The sequence below is a fragment of the Letharia lupina genome (assembly GCF_014066315.1).
Source record: "Letharia lupina isolate WasteWater1 chromosome Unknown contig_11, whole genome shotgun sequence".
Lineage (NCBI taxonomy): Eukaryota > Fungi > Ascomycota > Lecanoromycetes > Lecanorales > Parmeliaceae > Letharia > Letharia lupina.
In genome coordinates, this window is record NW_023502980.1 from 1116622 (window position 1) to 1138973 (window position 22352).

Consider the following 22352-nt stretch of genomic DNA (forward strand, 5'->3'; position numbering starts at 1 on the left):
GGTGGTCACGGCGAAAATTTGGTGGGGTGGCTGCCAAACGGGCGCTCCCGCAAATGGTTTTGCAAAAAGGAGTAAACAACGCGAAACTTTCGCGTTCCGTTTCGCTAGTACGGATAACCGTTCGACACACCCCCACCACTACCAGTCTACCACGGTTAAGATGTAGCGACAATAAGCGTCTGAATGCAAAAACATTATACAGACAAGACGCACAGCAGATGATTAGCGTGGCTGACATACACTTGCTCTACATTGTATAAACTCTACGATTTCCGAACCCTGATCACCCGCTGTGGGCTTTGTCTGTCACGCACAAAGTAGCGCTTGGAAATCTTTGTATATTGTGAGATCTTCGAGTGTGATTCGATGACCTTGTGCTATAAAAATGATCTGTCACTGAAACGTACGGTTTTCGATGAAAACCGTGGGGTTCGGATGTACTAAAAACAAAAATCGATCGTCCCTGTTGCCAATTCCGGAGTTTCTAGGCGGAGTAAGCCGGACGGAAATAAGACTAGGTCCTGACATTAAGAATCTAGGTATGAATTTACAAAGAATCGGCTCTCGACCTGAGTTCGATTGACTATGGTAAAGGTCAGTCAAAGAGAATGCTACAAGTTAGACCGACGAGCCTGTTTGAGAGGCTTTGGAGATTAGGATTGGAAAAACACAATGGCAGCAAATGCGAGCAGTGACACGCCTGTCCTCTCGCGAAGACATGTACACATTCTCATTGTCGGAGCCGGTCTTACAGGCCTGATTTTTGCCCAAGGCCTGCGAAAGTTCAACGCCTCTCCAGCTGCAACTGCACATCCGACCAAATACACCTATTCCCTATTTGAGCGCGACCCCTATGCACTTTCTCGTGGCGGAGGCTACAGTCTTTCGATACACTGGGCCCTGAGTAATCTTCGTGATGCTCTACCTGAAGACACCCTGACCGGTCTTAATGACTGCCTCGTCAACCCGTATGCCTTTGAGCAGGGCGAGCCTGGCCAATTCCAGTATCTGAACTTTCGCACAGGAGAGCAGGTAGTGGCCTTCCCGTTCCGGCCGGGCTCTTCTGCTCGAGTTTCCCGCGAAAAGATCATCAAGCTGCTGATGACGGGTTTGGATATTCAGTTCTCGAAGCATCTATCTGATATCAGTTACCCGACGGATACGGCCGTCAAAGCGCACTTCGCCGACGGCACCAGCGCGATCGGGGACCTTTTGATCGGTGCCGATGGTGTACGGTCCAAGGTAAGACGAGACCTGTGTCCCGGACCAAAAGGTCAGACACGCCAACTGCCCGTGCGAATGCTTGGAGTCAAAGTCAGCTACCCAGTCGAAAAAGTCGAACAATGTCGCAAGATCGATCCGCATTTTTATCATGGTGGGGATCCACAGACAAACGTGTATTCCTGGTTCTCGTTCATCCATTTGCCGCGTCCGACGGATGGGATCCCTGACGCAGAATGCCAGCTCACGTTCAGCTGGCCGTATGAAAAAGGATTTCTGGGTCGAGAGGAACCGACGGACATGCCTGCCACGAATGCAGAACGACATGCATGGATGCGACAGCTGGCGGATGGATGGGCAGAGCCGTTTCGTGAAATGATCTACGATCTCCCAGAATCCACGGAGCTGCGGGAGATTGGTGTGGAAGACTGGCGGCCTGAGAAGGGAGCTTGGGACAATCATAATGGACGAGTGACTCTTGTAGGAGATGCTGCGCATGCAATGACAATATGTGAGTTACTAAGTCCTAATTTCTTTCTTCCTCCTGCGCAGTGATGCTTTTCAAGTCAAGGATATGTCGGTAAAAGGAACTGACGTGGTGTTCAATGAATTGATCAGTTCGCGGTGAAGCTGCCAATCACGGTATCGTTGATGTGACGAGTCTCATGAGTCTACTTTTTGGAGAGCAGGAAGACTCTCCCAAGGCAGTGGACTTGAAGCACGTCGTTGATACGTACGAATATGAAATGATCGAGAGGACGTACCCGGCGACTTTGAGGGCACACCAGGCGTGCCTTGACGCCAATCACTTTGCTTCCGTTAAAGATGGTAGTCCGCTCATTGCAAGGAGAGCAATCAAGGTAGAGACATAACTACAACGGTGAAGAATTCCAATTAGCTTTATAATTTCGATCAGATTTTAAAGGTGCTGGTGCCTTCAACCATTTTATATGGTCAATTTCTTGTCGTCGTGGGACGGACGTTCAGCATAGGTGCAAGCTCGTGTCAACTGAAGTCGACTGGCACATCGACATCCCTGATCTTCTCACATCCTCTCACTACTTTAGATTCATGAGTATTATGCATCGCTATTGAAACAATGAGTGTCTGTAGAAGAAGACCCAAACATGCGAGACAGAGGAAATCTATCTAGAGATGGGCGATCAGGCCACTCGCACTGACAAAGCTCATTCCAACCACTCACCATCCAATGCGGACAAACATCTCCTTGTTATACAATGTTTTCGCCGTAGGTTTCGGAGCTTCTGATTCTCCGATACTTACAACTGCGATCCGGCAATCCCATGTGAATAATGCTCATTCTACACTCGTACGAGTAAGGCTTTAAACAAGATGATTCCCGGCCAGTAATGTCTTTTGCACAATGTGGATAAATAGAAGCTTCTCTTGCAGATATTGAAAGCGCCATGTCGTCGACTAGTTACGATTTTATCATCGTTGGAGGTAAGGTATCTGTGACCCCAAGCTTGCTCATCACCGAGTGGAGGCAAAATAGCAAATAGATCCCATCAACTAATCAGGAATCACTTGATGTAGCCGGACCCTGCGGAGCAAGCATAGCATCGCGTCTTGCCAACACACGATCCAAACCATCGGTCCTTCTGATCGAATCCGGTGGTCCCAATACCGACTTAAAGGACCGGATCGCCGGCGAACGACATATCTTTTGGGCCACGAGTGGCAAGCATCTCGACTATGGCTACAAAACTGTCCCTCAAACGACACTGAACGGGAGACAGATACCGTACCAGCGTGGGAAGGGTCTTGGCGGTTCGACGGCGACAAACCTTGGCTTGTGGGATTATGGCTCGAAGCCGGAGTTGGATGAATGGGCGAAACTCGTTGGGGATGATGTGTGGAGATGGGACAATGCTCGCGAGAGGTTGAAGAAGGTTTGAACTTCCTACCTTTACCCTCGACTTTCTTCGTTTGACTGACTTGAAGGGAGGGCAAATAGATAGAGAATTACCACAATCTCACGCCGGCGGAATTTGAAAGATACGTTCGTCCTCAATCGAGGGCGCATGGGACCGATGGGTACGCTGATACTGAGATATCTCTCGAGAATGAGCTATCCTGATTGCAACAGACCGGTTGATGTTACGATTCCTGCACAGTGGGATCCATGTTTGAAACGGCTTCTGGAAGCGGTGGAGGCTTACGGCGTACGTCTTTTGACCCTCGAGTTCGACGTAGCGGTAAACAAAGTCACGTTGCTGACGACGATATAGCTACCATTGAACCCTGATGTCAACTCGGACAAATGTATTGGCTTTGGTGTCCCGCCGGGGACGATCCATGACGGTCTGCGCGTCACAGCAGCTTCAGCCTATCTGGTCAAGAAACCAGGCAACCTGAACATCTTGACAGATTCGAAGGTCACGCGTGTTCTGTTCGAAGGCAAGAGAGCTGTAGGGGTGGAATTGCAAGGAGAAAAGAAATGTCAGTCTGCCGTGGAAGCCTTGCCCAAATACAAATTTCATTGACATCTCCACACCAGACTACTCGTCCAAAGACACAATCATCTGCGCTGGCTCCATCGATACACCCAAGCTCCTTCTTCTCTCCGGTGTCGGTCCTGCTCAGGACTTGACCAAGCACGGTATCTCTGTTGTTATAGATCATCCAGCCATCGGCTCGAATCTCTTAGACCATCCCATGATCCGAATGGTCGCGCCCGTGAAGCCTGGATTGATTCCTCCAGAAACCATTGCGCCCATGCAGGGTGCAATGGAACAATGGTTTAAAGACCGAACAGGACCACTGGCAACTGACAATGCCAGTACCTGCCACGGATATCTGAAGCTCGACGTGGCTAGCTATCCAGAATTCGATTCACTCAACGAACAGACTCGGAATCTATTGTCAAACCCGCGGACACCCGCCTATGAACTCGTATGCGTAAGTTTCTTCCACCTACTCATGTTGTCTTAAATGATATCGAGGTGTTTTCAGCGCATCGCCCCAAATCCGACCCAGGACGGCTTCCTCTGGAACAGCAGCACGATCATGATGAACCAGCAGTCCGTCGGACGGGTCTCCCTCCGAAGTGCGGACCCAGATGAGCCCCCGGCCATCGATCTGAATTTCCTATCGCACCCGTATGACCTTCGCGTCACAGTTGATGCGGTTCGAAGAACGGCGGAATTCTTGCAAAGCTCCATCATACCAACGGATCCATTCATGTTTGGACCGAAGAGTACCAAGGAAACAGATCTTGTGGTATGCCCCCCCCCCTTCCTCTTTTTCTTCTTCTTCTTCTTCTTCTTCTTCTTTGGACTTCAAAATCGCGCAGGCTGATGGACAATCTCAGGAGTTCATCAAATCCAACCTCGGGCATTTGTGGCATGCAGCGGGTACTGTTAAGATGGGCAAGCTAGGAGAACCGGGGACGTGCGTCACGCCAGACTTTCGGGTTGTCGGACTGGAGGGTTTGAGGGTGGCGGATTTGAGTGTCTTGCCCATTTTGCCCAGGTAAGCAGATTGGCTCCCGGAACAAAGTGAGTAACGGGGCTGACTGTCCATTCTCCAGTAACCATACCCAATCAACGGCGTATTTGGTCGGTGAGATCGCGGCGGACAAGCTTGTTGGGGAGTATAGACTTGATTAAACCTCTGAGAGTGGTGCAGTAGTTGACTTAGACTGTCACAATTGACTATGATGTCAGAGTTATTATGATCATGAGGAACAATCTCTTCTTAGAAGTACATAATAGCTACGCAGGTGTCAACACGACGTATTTTTTCCACGACCGTTAGCATCAGGAACTCTCTCCGGAGGAACATATCAAAAGTATACTTTTTGGGCTCATTCCAGAGGCACAGTGACTACTTGATCATACACATGAAGTGGCCAACACGGTTGGTGATCGAAATGCAAATCATAAATCATCCTATCGCCTGGAACAAAATGATAACACTCACCAGATAATAGGAAAGGAAGGAAATAACTTCGATATGTGGAGCATAAATTCGAGGTCATTCTGATTTCGCAATATGATCCGGAATTTCTTGCCAGGCTTCACTCCAAGTCTCACCTGGATGATGACGGGTGCAGCGGGCTTCCGAGAGGCTCACTACAAGAAAGCCAGTACGTGGCATGAGCGCACGGAAAAAGATTACATAGTGGATGGCATTCGAACGGCTTGGGTCCACGGTCTTACCCTTTCTACGAGCCCTCACGGTACCGAGAGCTGCTATTGCCAGCCAGCAGGAGTGACATAGAACAAAACCAGCCCCTTTACCAAGTCGAGATTGTGATCGACGCAGAACTGGCATTCACATTCTTAGTACTTCAACACAGCTTTGCCAAAGTTGCGACCGCTGAACAGAGCCGTCAACGCTTCGGGAGCGTTCTCGATCCCCTGCACCTCCCAGGTCGTGGTCTTGATCGTGCCATCTTTGATCCACTTCTGCACACGTTCCTGGTGTTCCTTATCGTACTTGTCCGCAAAGCCTGTGTCCGACACGACGAAGCCACGGACGGTCAACCGCTTGCTGAAGATGAGGCTGTAATTTCGCACAGGGTACTGCTGCTCCACCGGCGTGTTGTAGCCCGCAATCGTCCCACACATGGGTATGCGGCCGAAATCCTTCATGCTGTCTAGCGCGGCCTCGAGATGTTCGCCGCCGACGTTCTCGTAGTAGATATCCAGACCCTCTGGCGCTAACCGTTGCAGCGCCGCTGCGGGCTTCTCCTTTTTGTAGTTGAAGCCGCCATCGAACCCGAGCTCCTTAGTGATGAACTCCAGCTTCTCGTCTGATCCCACACTTCCAATCACCTTGAGTCCCTCAAGCTTGGCTAGCTGGCCCACCATCTGCCCTACCGCACCGCTGGCCGCAGATACGAATATCGTGTCGCCCTTCTTCGGCTTGCCGATCTTGTAGAACCCGGCGTAGGCGGTCAAGCCCGGCATACCCAGAGCTCCCAGGAAGACTCGAATATCCTCAATGCCTAAAGGGTTGTTCAGCTGCCTCAGCAGGAAAAGCCTTTTGTCGTCGAGCGCAATATACTCCTGGATTGGAAGCATGCCGACGACGATATCTCCTTCTTTGTAATTGGGATTTTTGGACCGCAGCACTTTGGCAATGCCTCTGTTGTTGATCGGTTGACCTAAAATAAAGGGCGGAGAGTACGACTTGATGTGTGCGGGGCGCATCCGGCCACGTTGGTAAGGGTCGATACTTGCATATAGTGACTGCAAAAAGAGTCCATTCTCGGGGCAAGCGCCAGTGGAATCATACGAGACGGACCTAACCGTCAAGTCCTTACCGACAACTGGCAGGCCGGAAGGAATATCTGTGAAAATGATAGCCACGTTTCCCGGCATTTTGCTGCGATCAGGGCAGGAGACAAGGGGACAGAGTGGGAGGAGGCTGAAATACCTTATTGCTGTTTGGAAGATGATGAAAGCGAGGTTGATTGAACTCACGCGATGATTGGAAAAGATAGCTGTTCAGATAGTGCTCCATAGAAGGTAGTACTTGAACTAATATAATTAGTCTGTCTTGCAAGGCGAGCGTGGGCGTACTTTTGCTTGGCGGCCTCGGTTCACCCCTGAATTTCATCCATACCAGCGCGTGGGACGCAGCAACTCCGTATAAAGAAACTCCGAATGACATGAGCTAGTTTCTGAGCTCGCATACACACCATTCTGTACTGTACTGAAATTTTATAAGCGGGTTTGAGCCTAGAGTTACTTGACGGTGGGTCGACCGCCTGTAGCGATTCTTAGAGGTAAAGATTGTTACCGTCACCCCTTCTGCGGTTTAAACAGGAGGTGAAAGCCCGGAACCACAAAACAGGCACCCATGGACTCGATCTTGTTTCAAGTACTCACCAAGCGTTTCTTCTTTTGGAATCCAAATTGAATTATTTACGTCGAACCAACATGGTGAAAGTGCTTTTGACTGGTAAGCTACCTGTTTTTTCACTTGTACACTGTGACAGAAAAGACTGAAATACATACGATCTGCAGGAGGTAGCGGGTTCATTGCCTCCCATATATTGGGCACCTTGTTAGAGCACGGGTGACTACCAATGCCTCATCCTGAGAAGTCCAGGAACTGATAGCGGATGACAGGCATGACGTTGTCACTACAGTCCGATCTAAGGCAAAGGGAGATAAGATCCTCGAGGCTTATTCAAACACCCTGAAGGAGAAGCTCTCCTATGTCATCGTTGAAGATGTTGCCCAAGATGGTGCTTTTGACCAGGTGATTCAATGGGAGCACTGTGTTTTGTTCATGGTACAGCGCTAAGTAAGAGAAATCTAGGCTGTGAGGACTGACCCGCCATGTGAATGTGTGATCCACACAGCCTCGCCATTCCATTTCAAAGTCAAGGACCCAGTGAAGGATATTCTTGACCCGGCGGTCAAGGGTACCAGCGGGATTCTCAAGTCAATCAAGGCATATGCGCCAACCGTGAAGCGTGTGGTTGTAACTTCATCATTCTCTGCTATGTTCGGTCTCAACGCGCATCCCAAAGTTTATGACGAGACTTCGTGGAACCCGGTCACCTGGGAGGGCGCAGTGAAGAATCCACGTCTGACGTATCATGGCAGTAAAGTGAGTATGCCGACGTCAGCCGCCACAATCCAATAATCTTGACTAACATACTTCGGGGGCAGACCTTTGCAGAGAAAGCAGCTTGGGATTTCGTGGAGAAGGAGAAGCCGAACTTTGATGTGGTTACTATAAACCCCCCTCTCGTGTTCGGCCCAGTTACACATTATGTTAGCAGTCTCGACGGTCTCAACACGTCGAACGAGAGAGTTCGAGATATCATTCAAGGAAACTTTTTGGACAAGGCTTTGCCACACACTGGCATATACCTCTGGGCGGATGTTCGCGACGTCGCTCTTGCTCATATACGAGCGATCGAAGTACCAGAGGCTGGCGGCAACCGATTCTTGGTCACAGCAGGGCATTTCTCGAACAAGATAGTGGTGGATATGATTCGTGAAAGCCACCCTGAACTTTCGTCCAAGCTTCCGGAGAACCCGACAGATGATATACCTGCAGACATCTATGGCTACGACAGCTCGAAGGCCAGTCGAATCTTAGGCATCACTTTTCGATCTCTGAAGGACAGCATTGGGGACACTGTCACTTCACTTGTGAAGCTGGGTGCTTAGACTTGAGAACCGGTAGCCTTGAGTGATAGAATAATTCAACACTGACTGTGTATACTTCGAATGTGTTTCTTACTAGGTGCATCATGGAGGCATAGCTACCATGACGCAGGATTACCCAAGAAATTGTTGTATAGACTCTGCACCCTGGAAAGAGTGAGGCTCGAGGGGCTTGCAATTTCAGCGAGGAACTAGCCAGATTAGATTTAGCTCCATGCATCATCGCTTACTAAGGTACCTTACTTTTGCTGGGGTTCGACCTCAGAAAAATCCTGTAAAGCTACATTACAAGTACCTTGATCAATCTGAGATCACAACTCCAAGCTCTATATACGCAGTTGTACAGAGCCTATTGGATGTATCTTGAAATCGAACACCCTTCAATTTCATCATGTTCATGATACGTAGTCTAAAATCTCCTTCACTGTGGATTGGAGGTGCAGACGATCTTCTGCGAACTGTTTCCCAAACGAGTCTTCCAATGCCTCCTTGAGTTCAACCACAGAAAGAGAATCGATACCGATTTCTTCGAGGCTTACACCATCCTCGATACCACTAAGAGACTCGCCAGAGTTCTCGCAAATCAATTCCAAGATACTCTGTCTATTTCTCATTGTGCGCCCCAGGTCGACCGCCCTTTTACCGTCGGGGGAAGGCTTCGTGGAGCCATTCGTTAAGTCCGACTCATCCGCATGGAGAGACTCGCCATCGATCGAGTCCGGCCAAGCGACCTGCTCGTAGATAGCTGCCACCGCTGGGAGAGTTTCATCCGGGATGTCCTTTCCGAGTTGAGATTGGAGCCTTTTCACAAGCTTAACGCCTGCCAACGAATCCAAGCCGAGCCTCCCAAGGATACCATCTTCCCAGGGTTTCATGGGCCTAATAGACGTTGTTGATAAAGCTTCCGTTGCGACGAGCGTCGGCTCATCGTAGTCTTCGCGATCGACCTTTGCTTTGGTACTGGTTTCCTTGGCTTCCGCATCAGGGTCTTCCGCTGAAGACTGCGCTGCTGGAAAGACTCTCTGTTTCGTGGGTTTAGAGGCAGAATTGATGTTCATGCCTCGGAGCAATTTCTCAAGCTTGTTGATTGGGTATATCGTAAACTGTACACCGGAACCAGTCATGATGAGCTTCCCGGCTTTGGTGAAAACGAACATGTCGCCCGCGACCTGTGAGTCATTCCGTGATGAGGACATGGCATATACCGTCCAAGAATCGCAGGTTGAAAAATCGCAATCCTGCATCACGATACTATCAATACTGGTTGCAATGAACACTTCACCTTCGCGGCAACTGTCGCTGCTATTGATAAGCAGACCAACGACCTGGATGAACGTGTCCAGCGTGACAGTATCGCATATTTTTGCCGCTGTACTTTCTGTAGAGCTGACAGACGCGCTAGGGCGACGGATTTCGGCCACAGCGTGATTTCCTAGGATCGAGATCTGCGAAATTCCCCGTAACGTCTTCGCATAGTTCACGACTCGCGAGAAGAGCGTATAAGCTCGGCCGGCCATCAATTTCTCGGCCCTGGGATCCGTGATCAGAGCCTGGATCCGGTCAGCGATAACCCGTTCGTACAGCTGGAAATCCACCCGGGAGGTAACACTGAATCGTCCCTTTGAGTGGGTAGTCAAACGTGCTTTGGGATCATGTTTGAGAGCACTGTGAGCCGAGAAATTCCAAGTCAGGTATTCTCCAGCGCCTTCCATGGCTAACGAGACATCCCTGTCGTAGTTGATTCCGAGAGCCGCCTGGAACGAAAGGTTCTGAAACTTGAATGCTCTCACCGAGATCCCGGGCTCGATCATTTGTGAGGCCATTACAACACACTCCATATACATCGAGGCCGGACAGAGTGGCTGGCCCCGTACCGCATGGGCAGACACTGCTTCCGTAAATCGATTGGATTCCGTGTGGATGGTGAAATTCAACGAGGCCCATGAGTTCGAAGCTCTCCTTCGAGGAGTAACCAACTTGGTAGGGACGACCTGTTTGGGCACGTCCCCGTTTGTCACGTGCTTCTGGAGTGCTTTCCGTTCCTCAATAATCGGATCGAGGTATTTGAGCCAGTGTTTACCCCGTCGGAATTGGTAAGGTGGAAGCCAAATTGGCTTGAGACCTGACTCCTCGGCTGAAAGGAATCCCCAGAACGATGTAGATATCCCCTCTCTCCAAAGTGTTGTGGTTGCCGTCGATATCGTGTTCTTGTTTTCTGTCGTCTTCATGGCCAAAAACACGTGCCCAGATGGATCTTGGACGGCTTTCTTTGTCATTGAGATAACCGGAGAGTCTATGCCTGCCTCAAGCCAAACGCAGGGTCCAAGACGTTGCTCGAGCCTGGCGACCGCGTCACTGAAATACACCGGTGTTCTGGTGTGCTGGACAACTCGATCGGATGTGATAGTGTCCACAGGATGCTGGGTACATGCTTCCAGCGGCACCGTGGGTTTTTGGAAGGTTAAGGTCTTCGACACCATGTCAAGGTCTTCAAGAATTGATTCAGTGAAGACTGAATGGAACCCGTGACTCACGTTGACGCGCTGATGCTGGATACCACGGAATCCTGGGTCTTCATTCATCATCTCTTCAGTTCTCTCGATGTCCGATTGAGACCCGACCACCACTTGGCTCCTCGGACCATTGAAACAAGCGATTTCAAGTCCTGTCGCAACCCCGCCAATGTTCACGATTGCAGTGATCTCACGTGTCACCTCACGTGTGGAGTGAATAGCAAGCATCGTTCCACGTTCCGAACCCCACTTGCGTTTCATCAAGGAAGCCCGTGAAGCGATCAATTCTAGAGCATCTTCCAGGGACAGAATGCCCGAAACGGCCATGGCTGTTAATTCCCCAAAGCTGTGGCCAACGACGGCTTGGATTTTCAAACCAGCCTCCATCCAGCATTTTGCGCACGCGTATTGCACGGCAAATGTGCCACATTGTAGTGCGACAATATCTGATACAGCCTCGGATTGAAACACAACAGGAATGATTGGAGGATGACCAAAACGGCTGAGAATCTCATTACACCGATCCAGATAAAACCGGAGGCGTGGAAATCCGCGGTACCAGGACTGATCGAGCTGAATGTTTCGTTTACTCTGGCCCGAGAACACCAGCACAACCGGTTTGGTGGCGGAAGGCATCTCAAAGATCTTTACCAAGTCGGTTTCTAAGGTATGACTCAAACGACTGAGCTCGCGTTCTGTACCAATCCAGCGTACGCTATGATGCTTTCGACGTTCGTGCAAGGTAAATGCCAGGTTTCCAATGCTCAGTTCTCTTCCATTCTGTACCTCTCGAATATACGCTGCCAGTTTCGCCGCGTATGACTTGAGATCCTCCACTGTTGCTGCACTGAGGAAAATCGGATAATCTAAATCCGAATCACGACTTGGTGCGTTGATTCTCCGAGGCGCTTCGCAGCATATGAGCGCTGAGTTGCTGCCTGCAGCCCCGTAACTGTTCACTAAAGCGGCTCGGAACGGGGCGTCCCAAGGAATGACTTGGGAGTCGATGCGTAGGTGATCTGGCTCAAGCGCAAGGATTTTCGGATTCAGAGATTGAAATCCTGCCAGCGGAGGAATCTGCCCATGCTGGATCATCGCAAGGACCTTAAGTAGGCTGCCCACTCCCGCCGCGGTCTCACTGTGGCCTATATTTGCCTTGAGAGAACCGATATGCAAATAATTGTCTCTCTGTGGTCCTCCAAGTACCTCGCGAACACTGGCTATCTCGATCGGATCACCAACCTGGGTACCCGTTCCATGTGCTTCGACATAAGAGACCTGATTGGCCTTGATGCCGGCTCGGTTAAGGACGGTTTCGAATAAGGCGGTCTGAGCACGGGAGTATGGAACGGTAATGGATGACGATAAACCGCCATGGTTGGTTGCCACTCCTGGAATCACTCCAAGCACATTGTCCCCATCAGTGACGGCCTGACTCAGAGACTTGAGAAATACCAGTCCAACACCATCCGCGCGGCAGTACCCATCGGCAGCCGCATCAAATGGCTTGCACTGGCCACTGGGGCTGAGAAAGCCTGCTTTTCCCAGGTCAAGGTAATTGTGAATTCCTGTGACAATGTTGACCCCCCCTGCCAAGGCCATTGGGCATTCTCCGGCCTGAATCGCCCTACAAGCTCTATGCACGGCTACGAGTGAGGATGAACATGCCGTATCAACTATTTCAGAAGGACCACTCCAGCCAAAGTAGTAGCTGATCTTCCCACTCTGGAATGCTCGAATAGTGCCTGTCGCCGTATAGGCGGTCGGACTATATGCAGTGGTATTTTCCAGATACTCGGTGTAAGTGGAACCAATGAAGCAGCCAACGTTGTCGAAATCCTCCCGGCGGTGGAAGCGTAGGTAGCCACTGGAATCCAATGCTTCATAAGCTGTCTCTAGCAGTAGACGCTGCTGTGGATCCATGTAAGTGGACTCGCGAGGGCTGATACCGAAAAATGTATTGTCGAACTCGTCTACGCCGTCTACGAAGTTGCCGTACCACTTATGTTTGGTCCCAACTTTGCCATCTTGAGCAGCGCGATGAACGAGGTTAGGGTCCAATCTGTCTAATGGCAACTCTTCTACTCTTGAGCTGCCAGCGCTTATCAGGTCCCAGAGTTCCTCTATCGACTTTGCTCCCGGCAGACGACAGGCAGCACCCACTACGGCAATGGCGTCGCTAGGAAATGAGTCCGGACTTGGACCTTCTCCAGGGATTCTCAGCGTGTCCACATAGGTCATCACGTCCAGCTTGGTTATCTTCAACTGTTTTCCTTCGAATGGCGTGAGAGGAACACAGTTCTTTCGGCCCGTACCAAACATAGCAAATGTATGTGCCGAATCTCCCGTTTGGTGAAGCTCATGGGACATGGCGATCAGAAGGTTATACCACTCACACCGCGACACGAGAGTGGTGTCGACCACTTCATGCGTCAGAGAGACTCCAGACAATAGCTCGCCCGTTTTGTTGGACCTCACGGGCACCTTGAGGTCTGCAGAGCTTGGAAGCTGCAATGCGGGAGTCTGATCGCACAAGTTGCAAAATTCCTTGCACAGGTCACGGTTTTCAGGATTGTGTACTTTCCCTCGGAGATGCAGTGCCGTGACAATCAGCCCTTCTGATTCGGCATACGCTTTCAGTTCCTCGAGCAGTTGCACTGGTCCCACAATACTGATTGACAGTGGATCTGTTACGGATGAAATATATGACTGGTTCCCCGTCCAGTATCAGCACTGCTTTCGGTAGAGTGGGGAAGCAGAAAACTCACCCCTGGAAACTTGGCCACTATCTCATCTGCTTGCCCAGGATATTTTATGCGAAGAACGATTGTCGTCGGCCCGGGTTTGCTCTCGTCATCCCCAAGCTCACCGTATGCTCCAATACCAAGCGCGATACGCAAGGATACGACTGCGTTTTCAACAAGCTCCTGCTCGTCACGGGAGGCAGCAATGGCCATGGCAGGCAATAAGCCTCCGCAATAGCCTTGCGCTCCTCCTACCCGAATTTCGTCCAGGAACTGGGCATGACTGATCCCTCGGAAGTCGAGATATTGGAAATATTGAACGATCTGGATGATGGTGAGGATAGGAAGGGTTATGATGCCGGATATTATCTCCGTTAGGGGAGTGGGAGTGTTGTCGATGATCCAGTTGCGCAGGTATTTCACGTATCGCGGTCCTTGTTGCATCACAGCGATGCCTGCGTTTGTCCTGGCATAAAGCTCCCATGTGCTTGATAAATCTAAGATGGCTTCTACGAAAGGCTTCAATGTCGGATTACCACAGAGATAACGCCGGAGTTTGTCCAAATAGGCCGCCCGTGGCGGCTTGTTCTGGGGACAGAACAGAGCCGCCGATGCAGCTTGATCGCTACGCTGTAGCATCGCAAGCAAAAACGTGGACGTCGTTTGACAAAGAAGCAACAATATCAAATGAGCAAATCCCTTCGTTCACTTTTCAGTGATGTGCCTAAGTATAGGAGGTCTCGTACAAGGAAGTCCTGAGGTGCCAGAAACACGAGCTGATCGAGTAGTTGAGCTCAAGATCAATCCTTGTCTTATTTTAAAACACAAATCTGCAGTGGTATAGTATCCTTTGTTGTTTCAGACATAAAATATTATATGCTACGATGCATGAAATGGCAAAAAGTCCGCTCAGAAAGTCCGATTGAAGTATCTAGCCTTGAACTCCGATGTCCGCACCCAAAACCTCATCACATGGTTCACCATGTGTTCTCAGGCTTACGATTAAACGGAGACCGTTTCAGTCTTATCCTTCTCAGCGGCGTAGTCCAGCAAAGTAGACTCGGGCACGATCATATCTTGATTTGGATTTCATAGGAGCAGACCACAGATGCGTCATTTTATTGTATCAGCTCACTCTCCATCTGGAGCTAAGCTACGATCAGTAGAAATCTCATGCATAAGGCCGCGTCTGACTATCTTAGAGCATCACATTTCTTTTATGAGAAATGAGCTGGTGCACAGCGGATGCCATATAAATTAGTATCAGAAAAGGTATATAGACATACAAAGTGGTTCGATGCATCGTTTTAGCGTTGGAAACAAAATCGACTTACTTGAACCTGCTTCCTAAAATTCATTGCCTGGTCAGTGATTTTCAGTCACCGGCCAAGACTGATGAAATAGCAAGACGAAATTAGACACTCATCAACAGTATTCGAGATGAATGAGCCTCAAATACTCAATCTCCCGAGGTAACGATGTTAGTACTGCAAGAAGAAATCGAGTCTTGACAACCGTTACGGACTTTTGACAGTTTTCAGTCGCGCGATGGAATACCGGATACTGGATACTTTTTTTATACCAGCTTGAAGTGCACCGGACTTGGCCAAACAACCCAATTGGTGGTGACAAATAGCGCAAGTAGAGGCGTATAGAATATCTCATTAACTCGAGGAGTTGGACCGACCAACTCTTTGCCGACATGAAGAAGAATCAGTCGTAAGGTCAGGAAAACACCAAATCTCTTCCCCAGCGTAGTGATGCATAGTCGGACTCTTCGAGTAATTCATTGTGTATAACTCTAAAGAAACATCTATCACGGGTTCTAGAGAGAATAATAATCTCAGCATATGTGATGTCTAGTTGGATGTCTCAGGCCTCGACTGCAATGTTTCGAGTTTCGTACGGTAAGAGCACGAGTTAAAGCTTTCTTCCTGCCGCTATGACGGGGTAGTGTTTGTCTGGCGTTAGATGTCTGGAGTGTTTATTTTAATGAAAAAATGTCTAGTTCTAAATCTGCAATTCTTTCACCAAAACATCGCGCAGAGTCTCCAGTAACTCCGCCGCGGTAGTCGCATCATGGTACGCCTCGTTGAACCACAAGTTGAACTCCACCTGGTCACGGAACTTCCACGCAGTACAGTAAGTTTGCCGAGTCAGTGTTTCCACTCCGAAACCGAGGCTCAGGATCTCTAATGGGACGTTCTTTGATTCCAGGACGGGAGTGACCAGCTGATCTGCACCATCCACAAAGGAAATGTCAATATTGCTCACGGGGGGAGGTGGAATACCCTTCCGCAGACCCTCGAGGGCTAGGATGGCGTACTGCCGGCGAGACTGCAGGAAGTCCTCGGTCACCCCGCGCTCGTATTCAGCCTCATATTGTTTGGCATTGTCCGCCCATGATTGGGTCGATGGCACCTTGAACATGTACCCTCCGGTGTACAGTCCGGAGGCTAGGGCAGGCGTGTTGTACGGCTCCTGGAGATATGGCCGTAGGCTGAGGCGGATGGTGCTCGTGTAGTGTTTGTCGCGAGCATCCGCGGGGGCTCTCGCGTAGTTGACCGCCGCTAACGCGGCATGGACAGCAGAGAAGACACCGATTCCACGGGCCTGGCAGGCGGCGACTAAGGCCTCCGTCGTGACCTTGGGCAATTGGAGGCGGACTCTCCGAGTGCCTCCTGGCCGCGTCATGAGGTCTCCTCGATATGGGATGCCGACGGTCCCCAGAAGATGCGCCCCGGTGGCTAGAAATTGCCTCGCAGCTACCTCAACATGGGGTGTCGTGGATGCGGGAAGGTTCAAGGCCGTTTCCACACTGGGAACGAGTCGAGCCAGCTCCTCCCCCCACGAGATTTTTGGCGGACCTGCATCCACGACTGATGCGACTGCGACGAAGAAGGTATTCAGCAGCTGTAATGCACCATACCCATCCGTCCGCCAATGGGCTGTATGCAGGACGACCTCCCATTGATAGGGTAGAAAGTGTAGAGTGACGAAGGGGCTTGGCTTGAGGCTGGCGATCAGATCGTCTGCACTAGTCGCCGGGTCTTCCACCACGAAGAAGGTTCGATCCAACCACTCTGCCAGGCTCGACGTGTTGGGGGTGACATAATCCAGGACGTTGCCAGTCACCGTCGAGGCAATGCTGGGATGTTCAAAACGAAGCAGCTTCCACCCCTCGCGAAGGGTCTCCGACCATTCAGTTCCTGTTCGATCATCGCAGGCCTTGAATGTTGCTGTAGCTGTGACGGACCACTGCTCACGACCGGCCGGGTGAGCGCGATCCCCGATCAGCTTGATAAATTGTTCATTTTCCCCGAGTGGTCTCTGATGACGGCCGCGAGAAGCTTCTGACCACGACATCTTGATCACAAGGATAGTATTGATCTGGAAGAACGCTGCTGTGGATCCAGTACTGCTTCCGTGATCCTCGTATGTTCTTTCCTCGCAAGATCATTTGGACTGTGTCCTTTTTCCTTTTTCCTTCTGTTGCAACAATGTCAGATGTCACGACCGTGAAAAAGAACGTACTCCGCTTTCAAAATTCAGGACTAGTAATAATACTTCCATTCAAGCAGTAAGTCTCTGTTATTATCCATGTGACTCAAACGTAGCATTCCTGTGTGCTGAAACAGATGACGGGTTGAACTATAACTTCTATTTGGTGTTCTTTGCTTAATTACAACAGATCATATGCATACTAATGAAGAACATGAATAATGCCCCGTATTGGTTGTTCTCCAACTCGGAGTATCTCAAACTCCATGACTTAGTGAGACGATTTCAAGTCCGCGGGCTCGATCTCCTGGGTCTCTGCAACACTCTGGGTTGTGCAATGCAAAGAAATACCCTCAGCGAACACCTAAATGTAGCCGCAGCTAATCCTAACGAAGCTATAGTAGATGTTCAGGTAACCATTTGATGAGCGAACAAACCACAAATCTTACATGACTGCGGCAAAATACGTAAAGATTGCTCACTTCTAATGTGGGCTATTCTTGCAAGAGATAGCCACCTAGAGCATTTAGATCTATGGTACCCAGATAGTCTTGGAAAAGGGTGCAGAAGTTCGAATTGAGACTCTCGAGAGTATGGGGAGTGATAGGCAAACGGAGGTGTGAAGTTTCGAAGAATGGACGCCAAGCCGGCGCGGAACATCAATTATCCGTGAGTGAAATGTAATTGTTCAAATCGCCACAGGACCGTACCATGCTATGGATCAGTTGTGATTGTGCAATGCTACGTAACGAGGAGTGAAAGAATGCTATGGCCACTTCTGAGATGTCCGGGCATGATGGTGACGGGTCAACAGATAGGCGACAATGACGGGCAGGTGCGCAAAAGGTGCAGACAAGTTCCTTTGCCGTTCAAATCGTGTGATTCGATTCTCCCAGTGATCTAATATACTCAGAATCAACACAACCGCATTCACGTCACTTCTTCTCGGTCTAGGTTCTGGGAACATATTTACTCCAAGATCGAATCTTCGCTCCGTAGCAGTAAAGTATGACGGGAACTGTGAAGAAAACACTTGCTAAGATGCCAACAACGGAGGAAGCCCATTGAACCTGTTTGGGGAGATCTATTAGCTTGAGGAACAAAGCCACCAGTGTTCTGATTTTCTCTCTTCGGAAAAGAAACATACCCCTAGCTTTTGATACATGGGAATAGCGATCAGAGGAAATAGCCCGCCGAGCAGAGATCGGACGATGACGGTGCCGGAAACGGCCGAATTGGCGTCGACAGAGTAAATGTCGAGAACATAAGCAAGAGACTGGAGTGTAATGATCTGGATGCCCGCTCCAATAGGAACTCCGGCCACGATCTGGGGCCAGGGAGTGATCGCTGGGGAAGAGGTCCAGGCGAACCAAAAAAGACCAAAGGGAAGAACCGCCGCGCCCACGATCATCGGTGGAAGACGGTCTTCGGGCACCAGTTTCCCTTGTTCCCGGAACTTTCGACTGTAAGTCGTGAGGGTGTAGCGCGAGACATAAACAGCTCCGAAGACAATCCCAACAATAACGGCAATGAGTGGCAAAGAGCCACCGACGGGTGTGAATCCTCGCTCTCGGATGAAACTGAAAGAATAGGCCTGGGTTAAGTCCAGTCAGTGAGTCAATCAAATAATTAATTAATCAACCACCCAAAGGACGACCTTGTTGGCCAACTTACCACGAACAAGAAGTATATCATGCCGAAGGTAAATGACACGTACAGCGTCATGAGAACCAAAATGGGTTCCTGGGCGAGCATGACGAAGGGGCGAGTGAGATATCGGACGGCAAAGTCTTTTATGCTAACGGAAGACTCTTCCAATTTGGAATGAAGTGCCCAATTCCTAGTCTTAAGTCGCCGTCGCTGAGCCTCTCTCTTTAGGAGGACCGGCACGTATGTCTCGGGCACAACCAACCACCCGATTCCGCCGAAGACCACCGCCATGATCATGGACAACCATGCAGTCCAGCGCCAATCGAGGGAGCTCTGCATTACAATGTTACCAACAATCGCGCCCACGGACGGACCGATTAGAGTCGTCGCAGCAAAGATGGCGACTGCAACGCCACGTTCGACCGGGCGCAGAAAATCCGCCAGATACCCGCCTACAATGGCAGGAGAGCCCGATGAGGCCACGCCTCCAAGGAAGCGGTAAATGAGAATTGTCCGAACATCATGCGCCATGGCCACTGGAATTTGGAACAGAATGAATGCCAGATACCCGAGGAATAGAGGTAGTTTGCGACCATACAATTCCGACGCTGGTCCCATGATCACGGGCCCCGTTGCGAAGCCGAAGACAAAGAGTGACGTCGCCAGAGCGACTACTTCCGGGGCGACTTCAAATTCGCGAGCCACGTCTGCAGTAACGGCGGTGAAAACCGCACTGGCAAAGGTCGCTGAAAAGGTTAGGGCGCCCAGGATCGCCGCACAGAGCCATTTCCGCCATTGTGGAAGATTTTGCGGATTCAATGGGTCCCCCGGCCCAGCGAGTTCGACAAGGCTGGAGCTGGTCTCCCCCTCGTCCCCGTCTGGTAGAAGAGGCGTTGTCTCGGGATCGTCTTGAGCATAAACCATGGTGTTTCCCGGGTGAAATTGAATAGGAAAGTTTTTTCCAAAGAGGTCGTCGTCCGCTCGATCTCTACGAAGAGAAAGAAAATTTAAAAGAAAGCAAGAAGTTAAACACTGATTCACATGTTGTCAATGTCCAACAATCTTCAGACGACAAACCCCGTCCGGCTTTACCTTGTTTGACGGGCAATTAGACATAGTACGAGACTCCGATGAGAAACTCCGACAGCATACTGTGAAATCATACCACCATGATAGGAATATTCTTACGAGATAAGATCACTGGCATTTTGTTATATGGGTATACTGTGTCATAAAAGTGACTGAAAACAATGATGTGGTTAATAAATCTTGGATCGCCAGCCTGGTGCAGTCAGTGCGAGATATTCTACAGGTGTGGAATTGGTCCGAACGGGTGAACCACCGTAGCGAATTCATCACAGGTGGAGAACCCAAAGACTCCGCATTTTGGGTGTATTCGCGGTGCGGGTGAAGTAGACACGAGCACGCCACAGTTCTTTACTTGGACCTCTGCATGTCTACCCTATCATATATGTTCTATGCAGCTTTTAGAGTGTTTTAAAATGCACCCCGTCAAACATCAACAAATCACCCACCTCTCTACTTCCCCCAGCATCATTACCATAACTGAGACGCAGATTCAGTCGCCACGGAGTCCCGCCCACTATACGCGCTAAAGTGGCTGGTATAACGCCCGTAGGCACTTCGTATGCAGAGACTTCTTGCAGATTATCTTCCTGGACGGCCAAGATTGTGGACAGCAATTGCCAAGTGGCCTCATGACTTGAAAGCCAAAAACCCGCGAACTGAAACGTCAGGTCGTCAAAATGGGTCCTCAGTAGCGTGAACAGCAGCTGGGTAAGCTGAACCAGAACGTGGTGCCCCGAGTAGGTCGACGCGCAGCAGAACGACTCTTCGAGAAACCTTGAAATTACAAATGACGCGCAGTGAAATGACATCTTCTCCATTGTGTTCCAGATCAAGTAGGGATCGCACTAACAACTTCAGATGAATGGTGTTCTTTACAATCATCGATTCATGGAAAAGCCCAGCCCACTCTGAGACTAGCCATTGTACAAGCCCAGGAAAAAGGGGAAGAACACTCATCATTAGTGTATTCCACTGCTCGGTTTGATCACGATCAATTGGTTCCAACATGGGTCTTTCTGTACCGAGCCACTTCTGAGACAGCTCAAAATCAATGTTTTACAAGGTTTCCAACCGCACTCCAAGTTCTGTCTCCAGTGTTGCTGGGATGCGGTCGAGGACCTCTTGTGGCGTCGATGCGTCGTAGTAGGCGTCATTGTAATTGATCGACAGGTGGACTTGCCCGCGGAACGTCCACAGGTATAGCAACATCTGCCTGTTCAACATGCTGACACCGAAGCGAAAGCGTTTGACACTAACCGCACCATCGTATTCTCCTGTCAGGAAGTGGTCGATCACGCCCAGGCTACTGAGCGTGATGCCGCTTGGCGGGTTCGGCGGCGGGCCCGGCGGACGTGGAGCAGTCAGGAGAGCCCGAGACGATCTTTTGTAGATCTCCCGCAGTGCCTGGGAGAACTCGTTTGTATGCCAAGTTTTAAAATACTGCGTCAGAGTAACGGTCCGCTCTCTGAAAGTGCTGTCCCGCCGCACTGCTGGCGTGATGCTCGACACATAAGTTCGCACCGAGTGCGCTGGGGAATTAAAGGGTGCCTTGAGATACGGCCTCATGTTGACGGCCATGATAGTGGAGTACTCGGTGGCACCGTCAATCGACGTGAGGGCAAACATGATTTCAGCCAAGGCGGCATATATCACGGCTGATACGCTGATCTGGCGCTCTTTGCAGGCTTTGATGAGAGCTTCGGAGCTTTCCGGGGTCAACACGATGGATCGATTGGCCGGTCGAGCAGGCGGAGTTGTCCTGTCGCCTTTGTATGAGAGACCGATGGAGCGTATGGCTTTCTGTTCAAAGTTACTGGTCACGCGCTGCGCCATGTCCTCGATCTCTGGGGACGTTGCCTCTGGGGATCCTGCAGCGTCTTCCAAGCTGGGGGAGATTTTGTGTAGATCAGGGCCCCATTGCAAGGACGCAATGTCGGGCTGCTGGACGACCAATGCGAACAGACGGTCGAGGAGGAGACAGCAACCAGCGGCATCGACGCGCCAGTGGGAGGCGAGGAACAGCACTTCGGATGTTGCGGGAAGGTAGTATAAAGCAGGGAGATCTCGTAATGGGTAGTCGACAATGATCTCGTCGGGCTGCTGATTTTGCTCGACGATGAAGGTCTTTTGTGCCCATTCTTCAACGATGTCCGCGGTGGGCAGGGTATACACGGCATCGTAGCCATCCAAAGTCAACGCCAAGGCTGGGAACTCGAATCGCAGCGCCTTCCACGCATCGCGCAACGCTTTCGCAGGGCTATGAAGGATCGGCCCGAAGTCGACCGCACAGACTGTGTACAGGCCCCAGTGCTCCTGACCAGTGTGTTTGAACGCGGTGGACATGAAGCGGTAGATTTTTTCCAACCCACCAAGCTCCTTCCGAAAGGTGCCCGGAGTGTCTGCAGTCCAGGCCATTTTGACAGTGGAAGGACTTCTTGCCTTGGGGCGAGATCAAAGCCAAAAGCCATCATCCTTAC

General features: G+C 50.4%; 7 protein-coding genes across 7 annotated transcripts; 3 read left to right on the plus strand and 4 right to left on the minus strand.

The window, feature by feature from the left end:
* Positions 1-672: 672 nt before the first annotated feature.
* On the plus strand, positions 673-2093 carry HO133_000911 (uncharacterized protein; the record flags this gene model as incomplete). The annotated part of the gene is made up of 2 exons (XM_037291844.1): positions 673-1732; positions 1840-2093. The coding sequence occupies 2 exons, from the start codon at positions 673-675 to the stop codon at positions 2091-2093; spliced, it is 1314 nt and encodes a 437-aa protein (XP_037152206.1).
* A 555-nt stretch (positions 2094-2648) lies between these two features.
* HO133_000912 (uncharacterized protein) lies at positions 2649-4853 on the plus strand (the record flags this gene model as incomplete). Its single annotated transcript, XM_037291845.1, has 7 exons — positions 2649-2685; positions 2779-3134; positions 3474-3684; positions 3743-4143; positions 4198-4464; positions 4538-4716; positions 4775-4853. The coding sequence occupies 7 exons, from the start codon at positions 2649-2651 to the stop codon at positions 4851-4853; spliced, it is 1530 nt and encodes a 509-aa protein (XP_037152207.1).
* A 675-nt stretch (positions 4854-5528) lies between these two features.
* HO133_000913 (uncharacterized protein) lies at positions 5529-6572 on the minus strand (the record flags this gene model as incomplete). Its single annotated transcript, XM_037291846.1, has 1 exon — positions 5529-6572. The coding sequence occupies one exon, from the start codon at positions 6570-6572 to the stop codon at positions 5529-5531; it is 1044 nt and encodes a 347-aa protein (XP_037152208.1).
* Positions 6573-7133: 561 nt separating this feature from the next.
* On the plus strand, positions 7134-8381 carry HO133_000914 (uncharacterized protein; the record flags this gene model as incomplete). Its single annotated transcript, XM_037291847.1, has 4 exons — positions 7134-7155; positions 7301-7458; positions 7519-7812; positions 7875-8381. 4 exons carry the CDS (start codon positions 7134-7136, stop codon positions 8379-8381), a joined length of 981 nt encoding a protein of 326 aa, XP_037152209.1.
* Positions 8382-8773: 392 nt separating this feature from the next.
* HO133_000915 (uncharacterized protein) lies at positions 8774-14274 on the minus strand (the record flags this gene model as incomplete). The annotated part of the gene is made up of 2 exons (XM_037291848.1): positions 8774-13600; positions 13660-14274. The coding sequence occupies 2 exons, from the start codon at positions 14272-14274 to the stop codon at positions 8774-8776; spliced, it is 5442 nt and encodes a 1813-aa protein (XP_037152210.1).
* A 1371-nt stretch (positions 14275-15645) lies between these two features.
* HO133_000916 (uncharacterized protein) lies at positions 15646-19710 on the minus strand (the record flags this gene model as incomplete). Its single annotated transcript, XM_037291849.1, has 3 exons — positions 15646-17082; positions 18284-18730; positions 18811-19710. The coding sequence occupies 3 exons, from the start codon at positions 19708-19710 to the stop codon at positions 15646-15648; spliced, it is 2784 nt and encodes a 927-aa protein (XP_037152211.1).
* A 1221-nt stretch (positions 19711-20931) lies between these two features.
* On the minus strand, positions 20932-22290 carry HO133_000917 (uncharacterized protein; the record flags this gene model as incomplete). Its single annotated transcript, XM_037291850.1, has 1 exon — positions 20932-22290. One exon carries the CDS (start codon positions 22288-22290, stop codon positions 20932-20934), a length of 1359 nt encoding a protein of 452 aa, XP_037152212.1.
* Positions 22291-22352: the final 62 nt, after the last annotated feature.